Source organism: Mixophyes fleayi, chromosome 1 (genome assembly GCF_038048845.1).
Source record: "Mixophyes fleayi isolate aMixFle1 chromosome 1, aMixFle1.hap1, whole genome shotgun sequence".
Taxonomy (NCBI): Eukaryota; Metazoa; Chordata; class Amphibia; order Anura; family Limnodynastidae; genus Mixophyes; species Mixophyes fleayi.
The window spans coordinates 39759476-39782918 of NC_134402.1; the positions used below are offsets into that span (position 1 = coordinate 39759476).

The 23443-nt window shown below is 39.4% G+C and overlaps 1 protein-coding gene across 1 annotated transcript in view; it reads left to right on the plus strand.

Annotated features, from left to right (window-relative positions):
- EVC2 (EvC ciliary complex subunit 2) overlaps positions 1 to 20523 on the plus strand; it is a 116128-nt gene extending 95605 nt beyond the window's left edge. The window contains exons 17-22 of the mRNA XM_075194648.1: positions 2629 to 2853; positions 5191 to 5381; positions 6542 to 6629; positions 7467 to 7663; positions 9121 to 9219; positions 19510 to 20523. Coding sequence (XP_075050749.1) covers positions 2629 to 2853; positions 5191 to 5381; positions 6542 to 6629; positions 7467 to 7663; positions 9121 to 9219; positions 19510 to 19759 — 1050 coding nt within the window. The 3' untranslated portion in view covers positions 19760 to 20523. The remainder of the gene's footprint in view (positions 1 to 2628; positions 2854 to 5190; positions 5382 to 6541; positions 6630 to 7466; positions 7664 to 9120; positions 9220 to 19509) is intronic.
- Positions 20524 to 23443: the final 2920 nt, after the last annotated feature.

Below are 23443 nucleotides of genomic sequence, written 5' to 3' on the forward strand. Positions count from 1 at the left end.
GTTGAGCTGTTCGAATGCAAGGATAATTGTACATTTGAGAGCTAGCTGTATTTTTGCTATGTGTATCTATTACAATGCAAATTGGTGTTATAAAGCCATAGAATTGATTTTTTTATATATCAATGTACGTTTGTTAAGACAATGTATTTTATGGTAAGCAAGGTTGTTAGTATGGGGGAGGTTATATAAAGAGGATGCACTTTACTCATCATCAGACTAGAATATGTTGTTCCCAGCAGTATAGCTAAACTAATGTTTTATTTACTGCGCACGTATTATATTCTAAACAATAAAAGCACCGGTTCAAGAATTGTCTAAGCAGTCAATGGTTTAAGGTACTTTGTTACATATGAAAGAAGCACTGTCCTATACATTTATTTAAATAGAGGAAGCGTCAATTCTGCGCAAGGTTTTTCTGGAACATCCGCTGAGACACCTTACGCCAACGTTATGGATGGAATCTCTGCTCATTTTTCATATGAGAGGAAAAATCAGCGGAGATTCCTACCGTAATTGCCGGCAGTGTTCGGAGCGCAATGTTGCAGCGAGCACCACGTCGCCGACAATTGAATCTTCCCCTTAAAGATCAATGATACTTTTAAAAAAGGGTCTTCCATTAAATTGATTTGGTCCAATCATACAGCATGTTATTTGTGAGCTTTAGTTTAGAAGATAAAGCCTGTCTGTCACAAACACACTAACCTGAGCCTGCATGATGTGTGTTGGACAAATGGTTAATTCCAGCAAACCTGCCAGGTCTGCCTAACAATTATTAAAATCTCTTGATTATATCACATGGTTACTACTAATTCTAAAATTCTGGCACCACCAGGTTTGTTTCAAGAGCTTTGGTTACAACCTGCTCCCTGCACCTTGCATCTCAAACTGCAATCAAAACTTTAAATCAACCAGAGTTATCATTAACCCAAATAATACCCAGTATTACAGTTAAAAAACAGCTATAAGCCCAGCTGTCTGACTGACTGTGAGTCTGGTAAGAACACAAAGACAGAACCTTTTTAAATAAGGTTTTATATGAGAAAATACTTACAATGCTTAATGTATAAGATATAGGATTATAAACTGACATACAATAATAACATGCAAACTAACTTCTTAAAAATAAAAGGAGAAAGTACAGAAATGAAAACTTACAATTACTTATCTCTGTAGCGGGAGCAGGCAGAATTATGGATCATACTCCAATCAAATTGGTCTCTGGGGTTATGCAACTTTAGGAAAGTCTGTCCCGCCCCTACCGTGTGTTGCCTTGTCTGCAGCTGTCCGTTTTGTGCAAGCATTATTCAAACCACAGCTTGTCCAATCACTTTGCAAGCAACATGAGGATTGTGAAAGGCAAAGGGTGGAGTTAGGAATTGAGCCTAGGCATGTTCAGTGTGCATAAGGGGCGGAGCTATCCCTAGCATTTGCAAACGTTAACCCCTTCCTCACATGTGGCGGACTCGCTCCTGGTCACAGAGAGGGATGATGTCACAGGAGTGTACTAGATACTGTTTACGTCTGCCCATTTCAAATCCAAAATTCAACCTATCAATTAATCAGGGAATGTGAACTGATAAGCAATAGACTGCGCTCCTATCAATTGCCGCTTCCTTCTCAGAAAGAATTACACATAAATTCTAGAGCATATATAAAACTTAGAGGAAGAGTTTTCAGGGCTTTTGATTGTGTTCAGACAAAATGAGACCATGCGATAAATAATAAACAGTGAAATAGTTAAATTTTCTTGAAGCGTGTGTTCTTCGTCCAATACTTTAGTGATATTCCCTCTTCCGGAATATTAAATAGTATTAGTCACATATGGAAAAAAAAACAATTAATATAACGTAGCGTGATATTAATTCAGTAATACTGTGTACATAATTACAAACACTTAGATAAAGTTAACGACGTGTATCGTCAATCTAAAATCTTTTTCTGATTCATGTGTATATATATTAACCTTATGAGAGTTCCTTTTTACCTCCTATAGTGAGTGACAATCTACGTCCTTGACCATGTAATCACCAATTGTGATTGTATTCGCTAGTGTTATTTCTAAATTCTTGACAGTATCTCCTTCCCAATCTCTGTGATATTTCTTCCCAAATATATTTGGCAGTCAACCATATATGGAAAAATAAAAATCCAAAACGGATCTGGTGCAATATTGTTTAAAACCATACATTTTTAATATGTGGTCTACATCTCTAATAATAGTTAAAATCAAAACAATGGAACGCCAATAGGTACTAGAGACTCCCTACCAGATGAAGGAGGAAACATTCTTGATAATGTAAATGACGTTCCCGGCAATGCAGCAATGTTCCTCCACCTGATATTTCTTGTTGTGGGTAGAAATATCTTTTCATCCCTAAAAAAAAGCGTTTCGAGTCTTTGAATTGGGTCTTTATCAAGGATCCTCTCTACCTCTAGTCGATGGGTACCCTTTAGTACTGCTGTAGGTTGCCACCCCTAGAGAAGGCCTTAAAAATTATATTTCTTTCGTTATTGTTAAAAAAATTCTTGGTCTTGTATGATATTTAGTGCAAGTGTACTAAAAAATGTTACTTCTGCATAGAAGTTGTTTAAACTTAAATCTTTCTGCCACTTCTACATATCTGATAGGCCCGCGGAGAGCTGCTTCTGCAACGAGTGCATCAGTTGAAAGCCCGAGAGTATAAGCTGGGTGAATATATTACTACTTTACAGTTCCAAGGGGTTAGTAACAACTTAAAGGCCCTAGAAATCCACGGAGCGCTCCTGCAGGTGCAGTCTCTGTTACTGGAGGAGGAGAAGAGCAGATCTTCCGTCACGAATGAGTATGAACAGCTCCTGCAGGCAGTGAATCAGGTAAGGTGCTGGAGTAAGGGCAGGGTTCCGGAATGGTAGTCTGCATTCTACAGAATGGCTAACTTACTTATTTCATTTATTTAGATTTATTTATGCACATTAGATACTATTAATAATATATTAGAGGATATTTCGTTTTTCAGGGGGCTGTGAGCAACAGTGAAGGCTTTGAGAGCCATAAGAGGTATACTTACCTGCTTCTACCACGCTTTCTGTACTCCTTACCCAGTAATCTGAAGGAAGGGTAAGGGAACAATGTAGAGGTGTTTTGCTAAGGACAGCTAAATAATATTTTATAGTATCTTACAGCAGTATCTGTTGTGCTTGTGCTGGATTTTCTTGGAACCTTAAATTGATACTGACGTGTCATTGCTATGGCTACTACCTCTGTTTTCCCATGAGTCATATTTTCCAGAAGTCCTTTTTTTATCATGGAATATCTCTAACTCAGAGGAGAACATTTAAGTAAAACTGTTCTATAGCTAACTGTAGAAGAGGTGGTGTTGCCCATAGCAACCAATCCCAAATTTGTTTTTCGTTTTCTAAGCCACTGATAGGCAACCTGAACCACTTCTGGCGCAGCACGGTGCGACCCTATAATCTTCCAAAGGGCCACACATTACCAGTAGTCTCAGGAATAAGTCAGAACAATACATTTAATTAAAGGAAGAGACACCTATCTGTAATAACATTACAACGTCAAAATAAAGTAAGTGTTGCAAGCTATAACAAACACATTTGAAAATAAGGCAGGAAGGAGCAAGCGGCCAGAATTCCTGTTCCTGATATTGTAAGACTACGTGGTATATTTACTAAACTGCTGGTTTGAAAAAGTGGAGATGTTGCCTATAGCAGCCAATCAGATTCTAGTTATTTATTTAGTACATTCTAAAAATGACAGCTAGAATCTGATTGGTTGCTATAGGCAACATCTCCACCCTTTCATTCCCACAGTTTAGTAAATATACCCCCAGGATTGGGCAGCCTGTGACTCTCCAGATGCCGTAGAACTGTCAGCCTAGAGCGTGCTCTGCTGCAGACTGACAGGGCATGCTGGGATATGTAGTTCCGCAGCACCAGGCTGCTCTTGCCCAATATGGAGTATCAGGAGTAATGAGACCTAAACTTCTTAATAGTCTTGGCATGCGAATTTAGGCAACACGGGGAGTCTTTGCTTTCTGCTTCAGAGGAATTTGAGTTTTATCCTCTCTGCATGTAAATAAGTCCGTTTTCATAGACCTGTTACGGCTCAGCGCAGGTTCCCTGAAATCAGTCATTTGAAACCTGCAGATGCCCAGAAATCAGAGGAAAATGGAAAGTTTAACTTGATGACTTGTTATGCATTGAGCAGAGCCGTGTCTCCTCACATTATATAAAAAGCGATTGACATTATACTAGAATCTTTCTTGTGTTGGCAATGAAGGCTCCTGCTCGCTTGTGTCAGGTCCTGTCTCTCTGCTGTGTTTTCTCTGTCGCTGAGATTGCTCGGTGTCAGTCTCCCATCTCAATTCCGATGTCAGTCTTTCTTGTTTGGTCCTAGGAATGAAAACTGAAAACTCATCTCTCGCATAAGTGATTTTTCCCATTTTACACCCCTATCTCTAATTTCCCCTGGTGCTGTGTACATTTACTTCTCTTTCACAAACTCTTTGCCAATTTCTGACTTTGAATGGAATACACAAACCAAAACATGTGTGAACTATTTTTCCTTAAATGAAAAATTCACAGAAAAGGGGTTTTCTCTGTCCTACACTGAATAAGAAATTTACAAAACCACATTATATTATTTATGTTTTATTTTTTAACGAAAATTCTTCACCAATATCAATATAATAAGAAATGTTAACATTTCACTGGTGGCGGTGATTAATTCACAATAATAGTTTTTGTTTTGTTTTTTTTAGCATGAAAATTGTTTTGCATTTTTGATATAGAATAAAATAATGTAAACACAATACAGGTACATTCAATGTAGCTGAAAGAAAAATAAAAAAACCCATACAGAAGGGAGAACATAAATCAGAGATAGATGGAGGGGGGAGGGGGGGCAGCATGAGGGTGGGGTGGGGATTGAGACAAATTTTAAGAGAAATGACATATCACAATAATACTTTTTAAGACGACATTAATGAATTATGCTCTTTGGGAATCATTTACAGGTGGATGTAGGGACATTTTTTGTGGCATAAAATGCGCATTTCAGAACTGTTGATACGTAACAAAATGTGTCTGTATTTCTAGTTCGACCGCTGTTTCCATGTTAATTCTTCACATAAAAAAAGCGCATTTTAAAAAGATTAGGGATTTTCTATTTTATTTTAACTTTCTACACTATAGGAAATAAGAGAGATGGATAAGAATTTGGAAACTTGGAAACAAAGCGAGACGATCGTCAGTAAAAGTAAGGAAGAGGATAAACTTCACGTCACTGTGGATGTTCCCGGTGAAGAGGAGAGTTTGCCCGTGTCAGCGACTCTTCGCCAGGCCCTGAACAGGAGGAAATGCTTAATAAATCTCTACAGAGACAGGTGAGCAAGCGCCACAACGCCGTTCGTGTAATGATTACATAGGAACGTGCGTGTTAATCATCTAGAACACTTGCATGTTATAAATGATCTGAGTGAGTATTACATTGAAAGAATATATGTATAACCTTTTACTGAAACATGTTATTGACACACTAAACTTAAACATGAAACAGAGCTCTGGTTTATAAACCACACACAAAAAAAGCCTTAAATAGGCTGGATGGACTGCAGTCTATATTAGGCAATATTTGGCACCAAAATATAAAAGAAATAAGCCTGTGCTCAGTTTATCCATTACTGTCCAGGGTACCAGCTGGTTGGCAATATACATGCCCTATACAAATATCTTTCTTGTTTCCAAATATTACCTTATGTTGTCTTAGCTGCTGTCCATCCAGCCTATTTAAGGCAATTTGGGCATTGTTTATAAACCAGTCCATTTTTACATGTCAGCCTCCATACCTGAGAGGTGAGTGCATTTTTAACTGCATTTCAGTGTTAGAAGCATAGATGGTCATGTAGGACTTGCAATCATGAATACCCTTGACGTTGGGTTGCAAGCTTAAATGTTTTGATCAAAATATGAACCAACTTCATACTTTCATTTTGATAGATACATATAGATTTTCAACAGTAAGGATAAGAGTTGACAACAACTGTGTGGTTTTTTTGTGCGAACGAGACACATGTCTATTTATTAAGGTCTGCATTTTGTAGGCACACATTAAAGTACTGGTTCTCAAATCTATCCTACACAGCAGTGCATGCTTTCTGGCTCTTGGAAACACCAGTGGATATTAGATTGTTGGCACATTCAAAATTCTGCTTGTGCTCCTATCAGCAGATACACAAACACAAATCATTGGTAAAAACTTAGGACAGGTTTGAAAACCAGTGCAGTAGAATGTTGTCATATGTCTTATTTTCCGTTCAGGGGAATATATATGCTAAGAGATGAAATATTGCCATTTAATAACTTATGGATGTGCATTTTTAAAAGCCAAGAATTACTTATTGCACGCACCTGATCTGTTTTTCAGCCTCGCTGTTCTTAAAGTAAAAAACCCACTTTTAGAAGTATGACACAGTGTTATATACAGAAGGACCAGTAAAAGACAATAAAGTTAAGGATCATATTAATCTAATTGTGTTTGCTCTAGAATGCAGAGGGAAGAAATGGAGTTTGCATTTGTTGAAGATCAAGAGACGAAAGCCCAAATGGACACAGTCCTAAGACTACACAACCAGGTACGTCCTACACAACTGCTCACAAGGAATGGAATAACCCATGGTCCAATGGATAAGGGTGGGCGTCTCTTCAAATATATTTTGCATGACTCCACAAGAAAAATGCTTACCTAGTAAGAAATAAAAAAGTTATTATTATTTTTTAATAGTTTGTTTTTTTAAATTAAAATAATCATTAAAAAATGTAAAAGCCGGTCCATATTTAGCAACTTATTCCAAAACTAGATGATATGTCTTCAGAAATGTTCAACTACTATAGTACGATTTACACACTTACCAACCTGCAGATTCTCAACTTACACTTCCTGAAAGCTCATCATTTTTAAAGATGTATAACAAAAAGGAGGATGGTTTTCTTTTGGCACCCTTTCTGGCTTTCTTTACATGGATTGGACAAACACATATGGCAAAGGATGACTCAGTCGGCCCATAGTGCTTCAGCTTAATCAGCAACTTTTTCTTTGTTGCAAAACAATAGAATTTTTTTTTTTGTTAATTGTTGTGTGTTTCAGCTGTTGAAGCTTATTATAGTTACAAACACTGTGAATCCACAGACACAGGTGAATACAGCAGTCAATAAAACAGAAAGAAAAACATTTCCTTGACTTTTTTTATTTTTGTGACATTTATTGCAGAACACGATTATATTTTAAAGCATAGGGCATTATGAATTTGTAACGCAATATAAATTGGTGAAATAAATTCACATTTGCAATCAATCTATTTTATTATTCAAACTCTTAGTATGCAGCGCTGACTCTCTGGCAAAGCGATGGTTCGTTTCTGTCCGACATTGACTGCTTGACACGCTGCCGTTAATTCATTCATTTTCTCCAGGATATCCGATTGGCAGCTTATCTGACTAAACGATCGCTGGTACCAGAGGGGATGCTGCATCGAGTCTTCAGCCTATTGCTACCCACCAGCTCGGAGAGTGAAATCTCTTCTCTTCTGTATTCAGTGGGTCATAAATATTCAGACAGTGTTACAGAGACTGACAACAATGAGGATGGAGCTGACAGCTTCAGGAAGAGGTAAGCACATGTCAGTTCCTGCTAGCAAAATCCAATTTCAGTGTATTGTTTGAGGGGGAAAAAAAATATCTATCCTTGGGCTGATAACACAATGTCAACAGTTCTTAAAATTACTAGCGAGAAGCGATAATTGCTAGCCTGTTCTTTCATTTTGACATTAACTTTAATTTACCCTTTTAACTGATTTAGGTCACCCGTTGGATTGCGCAGTGTTATTGAAATGCATTACTTGCCTTTTACCCTTTTTTTTTAATCAGGAAAACTATAACTTAATCTGTCACCTGACTTTGTGTATGTGTGTTATTACAATCATGGCTTGCTCTTTCCCCTTGCTGTATAAGGTCATCATACACCAATTTCACCAACCCCTTGTTGTCTGTCTACGACCCCTGTGTCAGTGCTGTGTGGCGAATGATTACTGACCTTCTGCATATGTTATAGCAGATGCCCAAACAGTGAGTTTTAGACAACCTGTGGCTCTCGAGTTACTGTTGTTCAAAAGTAATCCCATCAAATGACAGATGTAATCACAGGAGTAATTAAAATGTTCTGATCTATTTAGCCACAATTCTACCTGGACCCAGATAACTGTGAAATTGTTCAAGGTTGAAAGATTATTAACAAAGACCCATAGATATGAGGCTTAGCTGGAAGAAGTGGTCACAAGCTGGATGGCAAATACTAGCCTGGGGGTGGGTGGGGCCCGGTGGGGCCCGGCTCAGCAGCCTATTAGGAACATTTTAAAGGGTAAAAAAATGCAGGTAGGCCAGTGACCCAGCACTATGGGACTGGGTACGGGGGGAGAGATGCCCCCAGCCCAGCAAGCAGGCTTGCTGAGAATTTTGATCTTGGCCTCAAATTGACATCTTTAACTTGGGCCAGCATTAAAGTCTGGTGCGTGGAAATACCCCACGTTTTCCTCATAATTTGCCTTAGTAAATACACCCCATATTACCTTGACGCAGGCATGGCAGTTTTGCAGAAAAACGACAAGGCTTATTGAAACTGTCAGAAAAGCTGAAACAAAGGCAGTAATAATCCCAGACTGGAGCTTTTCTGGAAGGAAGAGGACCGATGTAAGCCACTTAGGCACATTCAGAGACAACGTTACACCTAATAATTACACATTAGTTGAGGAATCCCCTGCAGACCCGAGGACCCCATGATAACACTGGTTGTATGAATGTGCAGGGTGACTGGCTGTACAGGTTCTGAGCATGTCAGGTGCATGAACAGAATTACCATTTGCAACTGAGATGTTAGTAGCAATAGACAACTGAAACTAATCCTCGCAGATAGACAGACCTTGAAGGAACTGGATGAAATAATCTGGGTTGGCCCCCTACATCTCCACATACTTGGAGCCAATGTAGGTTAGGGAAAGTGTGCTGACTTTATAAAGGACATAAATGAGGTCTGATTCCAGAATTAATTTCTATGTCTATTTTCCTCTCCAGGAAACAGGAACTATGGGCGGTCATTGAGAAGCAGATCAGGGAAGGTTTGCTTAATACAGAGGACGAGAAAAGTTCATTTTCTGTAAGAAAGAAAAGAAGGTGAGTATTGAAATAATAGGATTGAATAGGCTGGTTTATTTAAACTCCCCTACTGTCAGTGAAGAGGTTTAGCTGGAAACGAAATGACTCTCCGCAGACAGCAACTTAATAAAGAGAAGAGGTGGAACATCAAACTACACTGAACATAAACATAGAGCACCATTTTCTGATGGAATAAAAGGGAATATTCAAACAAGCTTTTTTATTAAAGTAATTTTGTAGTGTTGCTGCTTACACATCTGATGTTACATTAAATATTATACAAATATATTTTGTTTCTTTCTAGCAAATGTAATAACTTGCATAGTGCAATACAATAACATATCACATGTAACCTTAACAGATTACATCAATTGGGATAGTTGAGATACTGTTTCTATGTCACAGTGCTGGGCTTGATGTGTCACAAGAATGTAGTTATTATAGGTGAAAATTATTTTAAAAGAAAAAAAAAAAAGACAATGCGGCACCTTGTGATGTAGGGATGCAACTAGGGAGGCTGCCCAGATAACAAGGTCCCATTAGATTGAGACCTCCTATGTAGGTACCTGTCACCAGGTCACCCTCATCCGTCATGTAGCAGCAGCCCCCCTTCTGTGCTTTGCTCCGGGAGGTCTACCTGGCCCTGATCATATTAAGATCCACACAAGGGAGCATGGCGCTAACATGTACCCAAGTGATAATGGCTCTTTTAGAGGGCATGGTACACAGTGTAGTGGCGCCTAGAGAACCCACCTGGCAACATTTACATATAGCAGAATAATTAAGAGATAGATGGGCCTCTTTCTGAATACTCCAGAAAATTCACAAGGTCCGACCTCCTTACAATTTAGCACTACCCTGTTCATTACACTTCTACAGTTTTCTCCTAATATACTGCTCTACAAAGCTTAATTTATGCTTTAACTTATTCATGAGAGTCTGGGACACTGGGACTGTTGATATTACATGTGTCTCTTGTTTGAAGATTTTTATTACATTGGTTGCCTTGAATATCGCTGTCTCGCAAAATGACCAGGTTGGGTGTGTGGCACCTACTACCAGAGAATTTAAGTCAGCAGTGGAGGAAAAGGCTACATACCTACTAGTAAGATGTAGAACACCTCCCTCAGTGTGTCTTCTCAACCCATGTCAACTCACTTAAATAATCCCATCCCGCAAAATGCGAACCAGGTGCCCCCTAATCCCCCAGCTCCGCCCCGTAGAGTGCAATCGCTGATCCATGGAAATAGGGGATTTGCACAAAATTAGGCGCGTGGCATCACAAAGGAACGTTTGCTCTGTGCTTCTGCACTTTTATATGTTAGTCAATGATCCTTCTTGTCTGCTCCCTTACTGTTCTCTTGTCTTTAGGACTCTTTCTGCTGGGTAAATGTGAATAAGGGTTCCTGGAACTGCTATGATGCAAGCAGCTTAACTGCCGTCTGCACAAACAAAATGATTTATTGATCTGAAACACAGACTCGGTGGTTCAAGAAAGGAACATTTCACATGCTGATCTCATGTCACATCGTGCTGCCCTACGCTTAAAGAGACAGCATGAAATAGTGCACTGGTGTCTGTTCACTCCTTGATCATTACAAGAAGTCATACAAGACATTTTTGACTTGCTAATTATAAAAAAAAAACAAAAAAAAAAATGTGCAACCCCTAGGGACATTTCCTTGGTCTGCACTGGGACCTGTTCTCTATTCCCTGTTCAGCAGGTGGCTACAGAGTATTTTTCTTTACTTAGAAGTATGCAGAGGAGGAAATAAGTTCCCGGCTTCTCCCTTTTTATTTCAGTGTGATGCGGTTTGCATCTTTCACGAACACATTTTATATCTAAAGAACATTTCTAAGCACAGTGCTACAAATGTAATAAAAACACTCAAACACAAAACATTATAATAAAGACAGTCCCACACTGTCATGTTTTATTTTCTGCATACATGAGGCCAGAGTCTGAACTAGCAAGCTGTGGGCCCCCGGTGCAGGGGAGGAGGGAACTGGGGCCCACAGCTTGCTAGTTCCCCATGGAGCAGGCCCCATTATCTCAATGGGCCCCAGTTCACTGCACTTGCTGCACCAATGGTAGTTCTGCCACTGCATGAGGCTAAGCTGAGTGTGAACAGGAGCTGGTGGTATACAGTGTGAGGACAGAGCCTGGTATGTTGTGTTGGGGCATAGGCTCATATATGCTGTACAATGCTGGATATAATAAGATGGTGAGTTTGGCTGTATATTATCATATTGCAGGCAGTTGTATGTTGGTCTTGCTAGATATGATTTCATGCTACTGTGCTGTGTAATGCATGAATGAATAGCCATGTAATAAAATTGACATCCATTACATACCCCACAATAGTCCAGACTGCAGCAGCCAAAAAGGGAGGGGCTTAGCTGTTTTGGGGTGTGGCCTCAGGAAAATGTAGGCATGGTTTGGTAAAATATGTTCAGATCTGCTAAACATAGAAAGAAACAATCACACATTACAGCAACAGGCTCTCTTGTACACAAATACAGTTGCTCACATGCCTATGCACAAACAATAGGAAATCCACGCTTCCCAAGAGCACACAGTGTCCTCTATATATTCCATTAAATTCTTTTCAATGGCTATTACACACTTGGCAAGTACTGAGTCATTTTGTTTTTCTAGTGCTCATATAAAATTGTCGCCTATAGAATTTGAAGAAACAGGGATAGCATTCCTTTAGGTCCAAGACATTTAAGACAGTCCTTCACATAGTTAAAATATAATCACAGAGAGAGGTTGAGAGGTAGCCAGTTTTGTAAGTACATTGATACTTTTAAAGGTTGCATTTGAAAAGGATTATGGATCAGATCACAGGCAATCCCAGGATCGATTTCTACTCTCTGCGTCATGAAACATAACAGAGCTGATGTGTGCAGACAGATAATTTGATGTGTTGTATGCATTCCATTTAGTATCAGAGAGTACCTGGGTGTCACATGACTTCCTCAGAATCCACTGGCACTTGTTAAAGGGCTGCAGCTTCTTGTATTGACACAGTTAGATGGCACTCAGGGTTATTGTACTTGGTTTGTGTGATTGCTGTGTGAAGTGGCCCGTGATGACACAACATCGAGCCACTGATAAAGAGCCATGCTTCATACAGACTGACAAGTTTACAAGGGAAGGGCTTTTATACTAAACATCTATTGCCTTCTTGTACCTATTGTAAAGTGTACTCTGTCATTTACTGAATAGATTCCATATTTCATGCGGAATCTGTAGCAGGTAGTACAGCTACATTTTCTTACACAAATATTTTTTTTATATTTTTGTCTCTTGTATTTCTTTTTTTGCTGGATATAGCTTGCCTCTAAAATATATGTATACTTGTTGCTATAGTTTAATCTTTTCCTATCGCTGGCAATTAATTATGTTTGGGGAATACTACAATTATGTGGTTTGGCTTAAGGGTGGTTCGTAGAATAATACAGCAATGAATGATGAAGAATGGTTCTGGATTCCTGCAGTGAGTTTATTGGCTGTAAGATGGTTTTAGATTCCTGCAGTGAGGGCATTGGCTGTAGGGTGATTCTAGATTCCTGCAGTGAGGGCATTGGCTGTAGGGTGATTCTAGATTCCTGCAGTGAGGGCATTGGCTGTAGGGTGATTCTAGATTCCTGCAGTGAGGGCATTGGCTGTAGGGTGATTCTAGATTCCTGCAGTGATGGTATTGGCTGTAGGGTGATTCTAGATTCCTGCAGTGAGGGTATTGGCTGTAGGGTGATTCTAGATTCCTGCAGTGAGGGTATTGGCTGTAGGGTGATTCTAGATTCCAGCAGTGAGTGTATTGACTGTAGGGTGATTCTAGATTCCTGCAGTGAGGGTATTGGCTGTAGGGTGATTCTAGATTCCAGCAGTGAGTGTATTGGCTGTAGGGTGATTCTAGATTCCTGCAGTGAGGGTATTGGCTGTAGGGTGATTCTAGATTCCTGCAGTGAGGGTATTGGCTGTAGGGTGATTCTAGATTCCAGCAGTGAGTGTATTGGCTGTAGGGTGATTCTAGATTCCAGCAGTTTACAGCTGTCTTGAAAAGATTTTAATGACTTGTGGTCCCTGAAAACTAGTCAGGTTGGTTTACCTTGAATTCCAGGGCAACTGCTAGAGACAGAGGTTGAGTTGGCAACTTCCTTAGCGGCAAGCGATAGGAAACGATTAAACTAACTATAGCAACAAGTATACATATATTTTAGAGCCAAGCTATATCCAGCTAAAAAGATCAGTTCTTTTTACATCTGCGTTAGGAATTTGAGTTAGGTGGCTAAAACCTGAGCAGGGCATGTCTTCCATTGTAACAGTGTCAGCCCGTTAGAATCTTAAATTCTTTTGTGAATAGCAACCTTGGCTGTTCATGCTTTTTATCTAAAGCAGCTCCTTAGAGCTCGATATGCTCGCTGATATTCGGTTGCCTCCAGGACAGGACTGGTGAGGTCAAAAGATCTGATGGTGGAGGAACCAGAGGAACAGTAGCAAAACAGAAACCACAAGCTAAGGCTAGGTCAAATGGAGCAAAAGTCAGGGCTGAAGAAGTTCAATTAAGGTCCAGGTCAAAGTTGGTACACTGGATAACCGTAGAGGATGAGCACCTAGGTATAGCAACTTATCCTTTAACGGGCAATGTGTACAAATAAGAGCAAGCATATATAGGCAACATGCGCCTATTAGGTTGCACGCATTGGTCATATTGGCTCATAAATAAAAGGGAACTTGGCAGGTACATGCCTAAGAAGCCATTGGAAAGGTTAGACCCTAACAATTGGCTGAAGGATGGTTGTAGGTTCCAATAATTGCTGTATAGGCTCAAGGATGGTTCTAGGTTCCAGCAGTTGGTGTATAGGCTAAAGGATGATTCTAGGTTCCAGTAATTGCTGTATAGGCTCAAGGATGGTTCTAGGTTCCAGTAATTGCTGTATAGGCTCAAGGATGGTTCTAGGTTCCAGCAGTTGGTGTATAGGCTAAAGGATGATTCTAGGTTCCAGTAATTGCTGTAAAGGCTCAAGGATGATTCTAGGTTCCAACAGTTGTTGTATAGGCTAAAGGATGGTTCTAGGTTCCAGCAGTTGTTGTATAGGCTAAAGGATGGTTCTAGGTTCCAGCAGTTGTTGTATAGGCTAAAGGATGATTCTAGGTTCCAGTAATTGCTGTATAGGCTGAAGGATGGTTCTAGGTTCCAGCAGTTGGTGTATAGGCTAAAGGATGATTCTAGGTTCCAGTAATTGCTGTATAGGCTGAAGGATGGTTCTAGGTTCCAGTAATTGCTGTATAGGCTGAAGGATGGTTCTAGGTTCCAGCAGTTGGTGTATAGGCTAAAGGCTGATTCTAGGTTCCAGTAATTGCTGTATAGGCTGAAGGATGGTTCTAGGTTCCAGCAGTTGGTGTATAGGCTAAAGGCTGATTCTAGGTTCCAGTAATTGCTGTATAGGCTAAAGGATGATTCTAGGTTCCAGTAATTGCTGTATAGGCTAAAGGATGGTTCTAGGTTCCAGCAGTTGGTGTATAGGCTCAAGGATGGTTCTAGGTTCCAGCAGTTGTTGTATAGGCTAAAGGATGATTCTAGGTTCCAGTAATTGCTGTATAGGCTGAAGGATGGTTCTAGGTTCCAGCAGTTGGTGTATAGGCTAAAGGCTGATTCTAGGTTCCAGTAATTGCTGTATAGGCTGAAGGATGGTTCTAGGTTCCAGCAGTTGGTGTATAGCAGGGGTTGGCAACCTTTTTCTATCAGAGTGCCGGCTATAATCTAATGAAGCCCAGGTGTGCCAGTTGGGTGTGATATATATATATATATATATATATATATATATATATATATATATATATATATATATATATATATATATACACACATACATACAGGGCTGCCTGGGTGAAAAGCACCAGGCCACCCTCTTACAGAAAAATGCATTACTCACACATGCCCCCTTGCTCAGCAGCTTTGCTCACATATGTCCCCTCTGCCCACATGCTTTAATCACACTTGCCCCCCCTCTGCCCACATGCTTTAATCACACTTGCCCCCCCCCCCCCCCCGTCTGCCCAGCACCTTTAGTCACACATGCCCCCTCTCCAGCACACCTTATTACCTTATTCTGCCCTGCACAGCATGGGAAGATATCCAGCAGCCCGCCGAGTACCATGTGACCACTGCAGTCACATGACCTGGCGTCTGAAGATACCTGAGCTGAAGGGGATTTAGCTACTACCGATCCCCCCTGCACTCAATAAAAAATAAATTTAAAAAAGTACTTTTAAAATAAAAAATGTATTTTCAAAGATAGGCCTCCAGTGGGGACTCGGGCCACCAAGCAGGCCCGGGCAATTTGTAGCCGCCCCCTCCCCTCTCGGCTATATATATATATATATATATATATATATATATATATATATATATATATATATATATATATATATATATATATATATATCTATATATATCATTTTATGAGGCTAATATATTAACAGTAAGGGACCAGAAAAAAAACGTTATGCCGCACAGTAGTGCCCCAGTTCACATCATACCTCATAATTGTGTCCCCAATTCATCTTATGCCTCATAGTTGTGCCCACAATTCATACTTTGCCACAGTTGCCCCCAGAAACACATAGCATGCCACAGTTGCCCCCAGAAATACATAGCATGCCACAGTTGCCCCCAGAAATACATAGTATGCCACAGTTGCCCCCACAAATACATAGCACGCCACAGTTGCCCCCATAAATATATAGCATACCACAGTTGCCCCCATAAATATATAGCATACCACAGTTGCCCCCATAAATATATAGTATGCCACAGTTGCCCCATAAATATATAGCATGCCACAGTTGCCCCCAGAAATACATAGCATGCCACAGTTGCCCCCACAAATACATAGCACGCCACAGTTGCCCCCATAAATATATAGCATACCACAGTTGCCCCCATAAATATATAGCATACCACAGTTGCCCCCATAAATATATAGTATGCCACAGTTGCCCCCATAAATAAATAGCATGCCACAGTTGCCCCATAAATATATAGCATGCCACAGTTGCCCCATAAATATATAGCATGCCACAGTTGCCTCCATAAATATATAGTATGCCACAGTTGCCCCATAAATATATAGCATGCCACAGTTGCCTCCATAAATATATAGTATGCCACAGTTGCCCCATAAATATATAGTATGCCACAGTTGCCCCATAATTATATAGCATGCCACAGTTGCCCCATAAATATATAGCATGCCACAGTTGCCCCATAAATATATAGCATGCCACAGTTGCCTCCATAAATATATAGTATGCCACAGTTGCCCGATAAATATATAGCATGCCACAGTTGCCCGATAAATATATAGCATGCCACAGTTGCCCCATAAATATATAGCATGCCACAGTTGCCCCCATAAATATATAGTATGCCACAGTTGCCCCATAAATATATAGTATGCCACAGTTGCCTCATAAATACATAGTATGCCACAGTTGCCCCCATAAATATATAGTATGCCACAGTTGCACCCATAAATACAGAGCATGCCACAGTTGCCCCCATAAATACAGAGCATGCCATAGTTGCCCCCATAAATATATAGCATGCCACAGTTGCCCCCCACAAATACAAAGTATGCCAAATATATGTGCCCCTCAATTTGCTGCCTTTACTTACCTTTGTAGACTCATCTTTCTCCAGAAACCTGGGAGCTGCTTCAATAAAACAGCCGGTGATGGCCAAAACGGAGCTTCTGCGCATGCGCAGAAGCTCCGTTTCGCCAATCACCGGCTGCTTTGCTGAAGCTGCTTCATTACTGAAGCAGCTTCACTGTGGTATGGGTAATGAAGCTGCTTCAGCAAAGCAGCCGGTGATGGCCGAAACTGAGCTTCTGCGCATGCGCAGAAGCTCCGTTTTGGCCATCACCAGCTGCTTTGCTGAAGCAGCTTAAGCGTCGGCGTGCCAGACAAAAGTGGTCAGCGTGCCACGTCTGGCACGCGTGCAGGGGGTTGCCGACCCCTGGTGTATAGGCTAAAGGATGGTTCTAGGTTCCAGCAGTTGTTGTATAGGCTAAAGGATGGTTCTAGGTTTCCAGCAGTGGGTGTATAGGCTAAAGGATGATTCTAGGTTCCAGTAATTGCTGTATAGGCTAAAGGATGATCCTAGGTTTCAGCAGTGAGTATATTGGCTGTAGGATGGTCTAAGAAGAATGAAGCAAAACGGCAGCCTGAAATTGTAATTTACCAGCCGTCTGGTTACCATTACATGATAAAACAGGACAAAAAAAGACAATAAAAGCTAAAATAAAATAGTACACTAACAATATAGGCAATGCACTACAATATAGGCTGAGCAAAATACTGACACTCAGGAGCTAGGCGGGGATAACATTTCACTTAGACATGAGGAGAGGAAGAAATAAAAGGGAGACAAATGGCACGAACTGAGCCTGTACCCAGTGGAGTGGGCGGAGCAAACCGGATCAGAGTCCCCGGTTGAGGAAAGGAGGGAGGTCACTGGCGTGGAGAAAGGAGGACACGAGGGAAGAGGGTCCTGCTCGTAAGAGCTTACAATCTAAAGGCTTGAAGTTTTGACATTTATGTCTGTATTAAAGGATTTATACGCACCCTTTATTTAATTGCAGAAGCAATTAATATGGCATGAGCAGCATTGCATCAAAATTTTGTGCAAGTCCAGTTTCGCACTGGAACAGGCAGTTTAGGAGAGGGGCGAAGGTCCAGCCGAACTGAACTTTAAGTTCTATATTTACTTTGCACATCCACATTCCGGGTCTATTCCTTGTTACAGTGTCATAGCCTGGGGCTGGCTGCCATTTTTGAATTGGGGACATCACACTCATTATCCCCCTGCTTTAGTGGTCCATTCTATACTGCTTATGGTATTTACCTAATTTAAGCCACACCTCCAGGGGCCATGCTACACTTACATGTGTACACTCCTACAGTACTTTGTTTGCAATTGAATTGCACCGATCTGTCTCTCAAAGCATAGGCAAGTGCAAATTACATTCAGGTTAAAAACTGCGTCCTATCACGTATGCGCAGTTTGGTAAAGCAGATTGTGCAGCCGTTTCAGATACGACTACATGCAAAGGATAAACTATATCGTCTGATGTTTAGCTAAATATATATATATATATATATATATATATATATATATATATATATATATATATTATACAGTTCATGGAAAATATGTATCCTTTTGTTTTTTGCCTTTAGTTTGAACAGCACGATTTTTTTTGTTAGTTTAGGATAATTAGTTTACACATATACATGGTTTTATTATCTGTCATTCTTCCATAATACGCCTGTAACATAATGCATGTAATACCTCAAGGTTCTATCCTTGGAGGACTCCAAGAATACGTAATAACACTGGTTGCAATTTCTCTGCCTCTTGCCTATAATTGGCCCGTGCAGCGATTTTGCCTTATCTTGGCCTCCTGGGCCGTTGCAAATCACATTAAAATTCTGCGTGCACCTTCGTATTACAATAAATCCACTTGAGAAGCTAGTAAGAGTCTGCACATAAATTGTTATGCATGTTTCATTCGATGTAAATGAGCATGTTGCAATTGTATTTTGATTGGGTTTTGTTTTTTTTTACACTATTTATACACTATACATTGAGCTATCAAGACTGGTGGCTTAGGATATTTATAGTATGAACACACATTAGTATGTAAATATATAGTTAGCTGGTACAGGTAGACTGCATGTAATTGTCTGTACATATATGTATGTGTATTTATTAATAATATTATATATAGCACTTACAATTACAGGGAACGAGGAAACGATATTTCTTCATCATTATATTTGCTTATAGCTATCGTGTCATTATTATAATAAAGGATTTAAAAATAACTAACAATTCAGAGCAGTTATTTTAATGCTGAAAATGTCCTAGACCTGCTGCTTCAATTCCTCTAGTAGCACAAAAAAAAAAATTATTAGCATAATATACTCAAATTTTCTAAATTTAAATTTTAATAGTATATGTTTTAAGTTACTGCCATATCCCTTTAGAAAGTAGATGTACTATTGTGTGCACATAGTTAGCATTGTTTTTTGTTAACACCAATATTGTTAAACCTCTCTTGATGTGGTACTGTATATATTACTGTATGTACACAATACTGCACAGTTACATTATTGTAGCGAGACAATGGAGAGGAATGTGTGGATTGTCGGCACTCTTCGCGTAACGATTGTTCTCTAGTATAACTCTCTGAATACCACTTAATTGAGGCTTTTGTTGTCTTGACTTTCAGCATCCTAAAAAAGAAGAGATTGCGGCCCGTGAAGCGTGTCTCATTTTCACACACAGACCGTCTTTCCAAACTCCTCCAGACCGGCATCCGTTCCGAGCAGTTAGGGAGCGCAGAAGCCTTACACATCCCAGATGCTGATGAGAACCTGTTCATATTCCGAGCTCCCAGCATCTCCCCCGTCCCTCTAAGTCAGCCCAAGAAGAAGCGGAACTTTCTCAATTCCAAGAAGTCCAGTGCTGTTTTTTCCTAGTGTGACAAGAGTTTGCAGGACAGAAGCATAAACCAGAAATGATTTATTTTTTAGTATTTATGCAGTGTATCTTATTTATAAGCTATGGACTTCTACCACTTTTTTGTATATAAAATAAATATGTAAATATGGAAAATCTCATTAAACATGTACATGGACAATATAAAATTGTGTATGTATTTTAAGTCCAGATATTTTGCATGGTACTGCTACATTGCCCGTCAGATATAGGTGCGTTTGTTGTTAGATTCACTCTTGGATTTTACTATGCCTCATTTAAAACCATTGTCTGCAGGCATATTTGTTCTTTGAAAATGGTGCCAAATCTTTCTTGTGTTTTAATATGAAATTTTATTTTTGTTTTTTTGCTCTCCAATAACATTCCCCTCCAACTTCTGGCGTATTCATATATTGTGTCTTATGTTCTTGACTTGCTGTTGTCTTTTATTATGTTCTGTGTTTTGATTATATAAAAGTAAGGACCTGACCTTTCTACCATAGCCAGCAACTGAGTGATGCCCATCGAGTTCTTTGCTGGAACTAAAATATTCATCCAGTGTTATCTGAATGCATAATTAGTCAACAGTGACATATATCATAAATTATTTTCATGGTGTCATACACAGTTACTTAAGTGAGGATTCATTCCATTATTAATTAGTTTTGTGAGACCATGTTATTGTACATATCTAATTATAATCTTCAATACATAGCGAGTATCTCTCAAGCTTATGACATCTTCAAATCATGAATAAAGTCTCCAGTGTCGAGATAACCTCTCTTACTTCAGTGTATACCAGCTCTGTAGAGTCTGTCTGGGGTGTAATATATTCCGTGAAGATATAAATACATTATATAACATCTCTTTATAAGAAGCCGAAATGAAACCTTTCGTGGAGGAGGCATTTTGCATCATGTCAAATGCAATAAAAGCGGCAGCATCATTCTTAAACTGGCCATCTAAGACGTGCAAAAGTTGAAGAATCTGTAAGTGTTTAGAAACATGGAACTCCGTTTGCAACTTCTCTAATGATCTTGATGTATAACTATATAAGCTTCACTCTATATTTTGCACATTATGCAACTTGCTTATCCTGTATTAAATATGGGTTGTGTGAATCTAGTAGTAGATGAGATATATCCTCGCTGGAGCTCCCAAACTATAGACCAGGATTGGTCCGAAGCCAATGTCAACAGCTGTTTGACCGTTCCTCCAGTTCCATCATCTGAAGATTCTTTGCTGTTTGGAAGTTGAGTTTCTCCCTCTCACTGGGAAATTCTGTATATATGACTTATCATTTACCACTTACCAACAAGAGGGTGAAGTTTGTGATCACTTTGCTTACCCTCTGAAAAGAAAGTTGGGCTTCAATAGACAAACACTTTTCCTTCAAAACCTGAGATTGTGTGAGGTTTAATCGAGTTGTTGTAACCTCACATTGTTTATCATTTGCTTTTTATCTTCAGTAGGTTAACTTGTTCTTGGTTGCACCTAAGGAACGAAGATATTTGATATGTGATTAGTAGAGAATTAGTAAAATTTTTACAATCAATTTGTTCTCAAAAGTAATTTTTTTGGGTGGAATTCACTCTGAAGAGACATGCCTTAAGGGGCACATCTTACATTTTGTTGCTTACACCTTTTTTATTAATACTTTCCTCTTTTGGTTAATATGCTCTCCCATATGAAATCCTCTGTTACTACAGGACCTCTGTCAAATTCACAAGCTACGTTTCTCACATATACCCTGTCTTTATCTCCATATCAAACACCCCCCTCCCCCCGTAAGATCCCATCAGGTCCTGCCCCCCCCCACACACACACTCACACCCCTTCCAGGAACATTCTCCGCTTTGACTTTAATCACACTCTTCTCTCCTCAGTTTATGTAACAAGTGTCAAAGTTTTTAACTCCCCTTGTAAATGCCGCTTAGCCTTAAAAAAAAAAATCTACCTCCCGGTTTAATTTTTATTCTTACAAGAGACTTTTGAGCAGTGCAGGAACCCAGACTTTCTCTCTCAAGAACGGAGGCATTGTCATCTCATCTATACACTGAGATACAGTGGGTAATTTTCTCATCATTATGGGTTCACTTGAGGCCCCTCGTTTTTTTTTAAGCAAATATTTGTGCCCCAAATACAGCTTTATCTGTTTTTGGGGTGTTTTACGTTTTTTTTTTTGGTTTTTTTTTCAAACATCAAACCGGTCAAGGGTAAAAAATAATAATTGGAGATTATATCAATTACTTTAGGATCCAGCCTCTGACAAATCTTGTGCACTATCCACAATGCATCTAGATATCACCCTGCTGTTGTAAATATTCACCACAGCAGATTATTGGTTCAACGCTTATTAGTTGACAAATGGAAGCACAAAAACCCTAGAGACTATACATACTATTCTCAGCCCCATAACATCTTCAATAGAATAGATTATATCCTTGTACATACTACATAGATCCCCTATGACGTGTTCAGGTACTAACAGGTCCACTTTGACCTGGCAACTAAATTCCTTTTAAGTATTACAGATGTAGCAGCTAAAATCATCCAATCCTTATTAGACAATTCTCATAGCGATAAGGGGTAAACGGATTGGCAATAGCTACACACAGAAAATAAACAAGAAGCAAGTCACTACATTACACTCAATAGTCACATCTTTGGAACCACAACAAAAGCAAATTCCTACTAAGGTGAAAAATATGAAAGAATTTAAGTTTAAATTGAGAGTAAAATCTAGAAACAGGAGGTATAAAAAAAGTCCTTGAAGAGGACAAAACAAAACCAGTTCTGACATTCATAACAAACTGCTTGATAAAAAAAATATTGATAATATATTAAACAATCTAATAAAAATTTTGGCCAATGGCTTCACAAATGTGTAGTATAAAAAAAAATGACAGCACGTGTTTTTACCACACCTTATGAATCTCTTTAAAGTCTCCTTGGCAAAACTGATATAGCAGTGTCAATTCTTTCTGCCTATATAACATTTATTCATAAAGCTCATAGACCATGTCCAGGTAGGATTTGTCCTTCATTAACCAGCCTTGGGAAATACCAGGTAGACTTAATTTAAACCATACTTCCAAAGCTCACAAAACACCTCTTCGTTAGATAGAGAGAAGCATATTCATGCTCATTTCTTTACAAGCCCATTCTAGGAATAACAGCGTTTTACTCGAAACCTACAGCTACTTTAAATCTCCCTAGGAATTCTAACCTTATAATTGACATCAAGGATGGTAACCGGCAAGGTTCCCCTTTAACCTCCTTTGTTTTCCCATTTGATTCGCTTGCCTATAAAAATACGACGGAACCCAGGCATTTTGAATATTTTAACTAAGGAACAAAACTATAAGATCTCATTATTTGCAGATGATATTTTATTAACATTTTCAAAACCCTCTAATCTCCATACATAGTATTTTTGATGGAATCCACACGTTCAGCTTCCTAAATAGTCATGATGATTTAGGAGCACACTTTTTTTACTCAAACTTCTGAATGCCAACTTTAATTTCTTTGGACAACGAATGGTTGGTTACTGAAACTCTTTACAAAGTGAATTTCACCCTACTGCTCAGAGACATTTGTAAAGATTTGGAGGATTGAAAATAGGTAATCAATCCAGGGCCATCTTAACAACATTATGGGCCCCCGGGCAAAGCAGTGCACCG